The sequence below is a fragment of the Dendrobium catenatum genome, unplaced genomic scaffold (genome assembly GCF_001605985.2).
Source record: "Dendrobium catenatum unplaced genomic scaffold, ASM160598v2 fragScaff_scaffold_1608, whole genome shotgun sequence".
Lineage (NCBI taxonomy): Eukaryota > Viridiplantae > Streptophyta > Magnoliopsida > Asparagales > Orchidaceae > Dendrobium > Dendrobium catenatum.
The window spans coordinates 3,470,892-3,476,752 of record NW_021320070.1 but is presented as its reverse complement, the minus strand read 5'-3'; the positions used below and the strand labels follow the sequence as shown (position 1 = coordinate 3,476,752).

Genomic DNA, 5,861 nt, shown 5'->3' with positions numbered 1-5,861 from the left:
TTTAATATTTCATTTCATATACCCAAATTTGTTCTATGGGTGGTATACATATAATATTAATGTTTTGGGTGTTAGATATGTAAATAGCATGAAATAAAGTGGTATGTATGTAAATCCTCCTTTCTAATTAGGGGCTTGTAAAATAAGAGATTAATTATATAGTTTATCAAAAATTTGATGATAATGAACTCCTAATTATTTTTTCTATTGTTTAAATATATTTACGTGTTTTAAAATACAATTATATAAATTTTTTGATGTCAATGTTTTATATTTTATAAAATATTTCTCATTCCTTTTATCATATAATTACATCGAAATTATATCAGCTAACTGACAATTAAATAGTTTTAAATTTTATTATATCATCATGGCTCAACCCTTTATTATATTACCTAAATGATAATATCATAGAATTATTCTATTTATCTATTAACCAATTACAAAATATAAAACATATAAATTTAATCTATTATTTATTTATTTATAAAATAATATTTTACTATCTCTATTACTGTGTAGAATTATTGAAAATATGATTTTTGCCCTATTAGAAATTAGATTTAATGACATTTCTTATAAATTTAATAAATAGTTTTAAAAACTTAATTACATAAAAGTAAAATTTTAATAAAATATTTAATTAATTAATTAATGTTATAATTTATAACTATAAGACATATTAAATAAAACTCCTTTTTGTAAATTTAAACTTTAAAAAAGAAAAATTCTCTCCCTTTTGACTTCTTACTTCTTATGCAATATATAAATAAATAGATATACTGATAATTTATAGCATGATTTTTTTAAATTTTTTAAAGTCACAACTATTATAATTACTACTGAAAGTTTTTTTTTTTTTTTTTTTTTTTATCATAATGAGAAGGTTTTTTTTTTTTTTTTGAAAATAATCATAATGAGAAGGTTGACTAATGAAGCATATGACACTATCATACAACTGAGAAATCCAATATGAAGCAAACAAAATCATCATCACTCTCACTGTATTTACTATTTAGCCTGAAGACTGATAAACATTTCTGATCAGCTGAGCTGAACTCAGCTGGAGCTCTCCACCAATTTATGGCTGCAGCTGTCAGATTTTCCCTATAATTTTGAATGTTAATTGACAAACAAAAGCCTCATTTGATCGCTTGTAGTTTGAAAATATATTTTTAAAAAATTAGATTAAAAAATAATTTGTTATTAACTTTGATAAAATCCCTCAAAAAAAATTTATTTTCAAACGAAATGATTGAAAATATATTTCTTCAACATGCAACATTAAAAGGGAAAATTTTACGAGATGATGATAAGACCTACAATACTTTTGTGGCGCAGAATATTGGCCGAAGCATAAAATTTAAGTGTTGCAGAGATGAGAATACTTAGGTGTATTAGTGGCTTTACACTTAGAGACATAATGCAAAACGGCATATCTGTGAAAAAGTTAAGAGTAGCTCCAATGATAGATAAGATTAGAGAGTCTCTTAGATCGTTTGGTCACATAAAGCATTGGACTTCAAATGACTATGTTAGGAGACTAGATGTTTTAGATCAAATTTGGGTTCGGCCCAAAATTGACCTGACCAAAATCTAGTCAACCTAAACTCGACTCATTTAATAAACGGGTCAAAAACACCTACCCAAACTTGGCCCACTAAATACTTGAACAACCCAAACCCGACCCATTAATCCAATTTGGTTTAAAAAAATTATAACTCATTAACTAATAAAATTTAACATATTTGATAAAAAAATTATACTTATAAGTGAAAAAAAAAAATTTAAAAAAATATTAAACAGATCATCATGTCAAAAATGAGATGACGGGTCAACACATACAACCCATTTTAATAAACAGGTCGTACAAACCCAACCTGAACCTAGCCCTTTTATTAAACGGATCAACTCGAATCCAATTTTTTGACACCCCTACATGTAATAGGATAAAAACTTGATATTGTCGTTGTTGTAGCATAGATCTAAAAAGAATTAAAAATAATAATTTTTATTAAATTTAAATAAGAATTTGACTCTTAATAAGACGATGGAGAAAAAAAATTCATCCAACCAAGCTCACATAGTGAGATAAAGGCTTGTTAATGTTTAAGACTTCGATTGGGACATCTTTCTTAGTGCTTTCTAAAACAACTTTTTTAGTACAAATTTTTTAGTTCTAACTAAAAAATTTGTGTATTAAAAAACTGATTTAAAAAATAGTAAGAAAACTATCCCAAACGAAACCTAAATTTTCAATGAAAAATTATAAACAACATTTTTAACGGTCAAATTTTCATTACACAACAAACAAAACTTCATTAACATAGATAATTGCAGGACAATTTAACGGTAAAATTTTCAAATTATGCATATCTACATAGAATTAACATATATATATATAAACACAAACAAGTATTTTATGTGTGCAATAAAATCATAGAAAATATTCACACTAAGATGCATTATAAAAACATAAAACATTTTGAACAGTGAGCATTAATAGAAGAGTTAGCATTGATAAAAGGTTCAGAAAGCATTGGGTTTGTCCAATGAAAGCAGTAAGTGTGCACTCAAATACCCTTCCAAACCCATCATGGTTCTGGTCACATTCATAACCTCACAGGAGAAGTGCTGCATTTACTGAAAGAAACCCTAAAAAAACCCCTGTTTGCAGTAATTAGAGCTGCAGGTCATCAACACCACAACCCTCTCATCAAGTCCATCCACACAGAAGGGATTAATGGATGATCATCATTTTGCCAGCTCTTGCCATCATTTTATCACAGAACCATTCCATTAATGCTATTAATGTTTGGTTTCAACTTTTCCTCTTTGTTATTTCTCTCCTCTTCTTCAATATCTTTATATATAATTTTTCACAGTTTAAATTTGACTTGTCTTTTATGTGTTTATCAGAGAGAAAGGAATTCGAATTACAAGCAAAAATAAATAGTTTACATAAATAAATGGTATGTAGAATATTAAAAATGGTTGGATGATCATAGTTGAACGACGGTGGTCTGAGGGCTATGGTCTGGATATGATGTTCATAGGATCATGGTTAGGAAATTCATAGTCGCGCGATGGTGGTCAAAGGATCATAATTGGGTGATGATAAGCAATGATGATCGTAGGACTGTAGCCGAGCGAAAGTAATGAAAAGATTAGTGAGGCAAGTGATGGCGGTTGGAGGACTATAGCTAGGATATTATGGTCAATTAATGATGTTCAGAGGATGTAATTAGGTAATGTTGATCAGAGAACTATTGTTGAATAAAAGTGCAAGTTACACTTCATACAATACTCAATTGAGACTGAAGGTTCATTTGGGATGGCTGCAACTTTTTATAAAGTTATTGTAAAGCTACTACAGAGAAAGCAGCTTTTTTAAAAATTATTGTAGAAAATAAATTCATAGTACAAAAATTTATTAAAAGCAATTAAAAAATAGTTGTCAAAAATTATAGAAATTATAGTAGTGTTCTGAAAAACAAAGCAGCAAGAATAATAAAAATACAAAAGCAAACCCCATATAGTTAGGCAAAAGACAAATAACTAATAGAATAATGGTGGAGAATGCCAAAAAAGGCATCGCTGTAGACAATTATCATCACGTTTGCAGCAAAAACAATTAAGGCAACACTAACGTAAATATAAAATAAAATTTAAAACGTATAATAGCACAACTCTTTTAGCTGCAATTTAAGATAGTGAACTGGTAGATTTTTTTTTTGAAATTTTATGGTTAGATTCTGGTTTATAAATAATAATAATGATGGTAATACATAAGAGAAATGATGAAGGAAGAAGGCCCCAGAAGTAAAACCCATCATTGCGAATCTTGGGCGGACTAAACCCATCATCAGACCCAACCCTTCATCATCACGTGACACCATGAGATCTTGCTCCTCTGCTGCTGCTTCTTCTTCTCCTCTTTTCCTCGTCATTATTAGGTTTCCCCTTTTCTTTCCTCTATATATAAATCTCATATCTCAGAGATGAAGAGACTGTAAACAGAGAAAAACTCTAAGGTTTTATCTTTCCTCTGCGGCAGCTCTACTTATATCTATCTATCTATCAGTTTGCTTGTTGCTACAGCTTTGCATATAGTGGTAAGAAGGAACCATCGCTGCATACAAAAGTATTTGAATTCTATTTGTGTCTGTGATTTTTTTGTTTTCTTTGATGAGAATTTCTGTATGATTACTTTGTCTTGTTTGGTTTAGGAGAGATTTTCTCTATTTCAGTAAGTTAGAACAATATTCCTTTTTCTTTATTTAGAAGAACAGGGGGGTTGTTCTGCTTGGAATTTGCTGGTTGAAAAGATGAATCGAATGATGAGACATATTCTGGTATGAAAATGGCTTTTACATGTACAAACTTTTTGTATTAAGGCTTCGTTTGGAACCGCTTTCTTTCTGCTTTTTAAAGCAGCTTTTTAGTATAAAATTTAAATTTTTATATTAGAAAGCTGCTCTAAGAAGCGGTAAAAAAGCCGTCCCAAACGAAGCCTAAATCAGACCATATAAGCTTCTTTTGGAACAATTCTACCACTATCTTTTCTTTTTTTTTTTCCTAAGAAATTTGTATACTAGAAAACTGCGGTAAAAAACAGTAAGAAAGTTGTCCCAATCGAAACCATAATCTATATAAATGATGAATCTCTCTCTTTCTCTCTCTGCATATATATAATTTTCTATCAAAAGACTTCATTTTGCTCTTGTAATCAGCCACTTGATGGTCTAACATACAGTATATTCTGGAGTAATAATGAATTATAAATAAAGATTCAAATTCTTACTGTTGATTTCAGGACAAAGTAAAGGTTCTGCAATTTTAAATGGAGAGGATAAATTCTAAGTTATACCTGCAGAACTGCTACATAATGCAGGAGAATGAGAGGCTAAGGAGGAAGGCTCAGCTACTCAACCAAGAGAACCAGGTCCTGATCTCCCAGCTGAAACAGAAGCTCGCTAAGTCCTGCGCAGGACAAAGTGCCAACTCTAAGCCCTGCCCAGCAACTATGCTTGACCTTAATAGTCACCCATCTGCAACTGCTGAGCCCAGTAACTGTGAGTCCTAGGTAAGAACATAAATAGAAAAAGCAGGAGTTTAGTATTTTTATAAGATTTGGGTTGAACTTAAAAAGGTAAGTATATGTAATGTTAGGTTTTCGTAAGATGAAAGCTCTGTGGTCTATATCAGTGTAAGTTTTCTCTGTAATCTTGTCCTGATAAATTGCCTATGGAATGGAATTTTACTGTATTAACTCTTAACCAAGCGACTGAAGTTGCATGTGGGAAAGTTGCCCCATGACTTTCTGCTGATACTTGTTCTGATAAAAGTTGTTTCAGTACTTTTTGAACCTAAATAAAAAGTAAAATGCTATCCATGGACGGTGATGGACCAAATTCATTACAAATTAATCCTAAGAAAATTAATTTTTTTCCTTTATTTTTTTTCATTATTATTCATAAAATTGCTAATAAAATAAAATAAAATAAAAATAAGAATTTCTTAGGATTAAGAAAGATAGAGATAGACTTAAAAAGATTTAACTAGATGTTTGTTTTTATTTTTATTTTTATTTTTTTTTTTTGTAACACCTGAGATAAAAGAGGCGCATGATAGAAAACATAAACAGCTATATTTTTATTTAATTAGTATAGTATTATTATAAATATGTTAGAAAAAATAGTTGTCTTATTGCTTCTCTTTTCAAATTATTTACAACAGCTTTCAAAAATATTATTTACTTCACAACAATTTTACAATCATCTTTAAAAAAACAAACTGCAATCGTCCCATTTATGTAAAGAATGAACTGTGGGCTCAAGTTCTAATACAAATGATCTCAA

General features: G+C 29.4%; 1 protein-coding gene across 1 annotated transcript; it reads left to right on the top strand.

Moving 5' to 3' along the window:
- The first annotated feature begins 4,021 nt into the window (after positions 1 to 4,021).
- On the top strand, positions 4,022 to 5,086 carry LOC110114457 (protein LITTLE ZIPPER 3-like). Its single transcript, XM_020847344.2, has 2 exons — positions 4,022 to 4,115; positions 4,817 to 5,086. Exon 2 carries the CDS (start codon positions 4,844 to 4,846, stop codon positions 5,084 to 5,086), a length of 243 nt encoding a protein of 80 aa, XP_020703003.1. The 5' UTR covers positions 4,022 to 4,115; positions 4,817 to 4,843.
- Positions 5,087 to 5,861: the final 775 nt, after the last annotated feature.

What these genes read in the sequence shown, in the direction of transcription:
- LOC110114457 (XM_020847344.2), top strand. Translation starts at nt 4,844, where the DNA reads ATGGAGAGGATAAATTCTAAGTTATACCTGCAGAACTGCTACATAATG.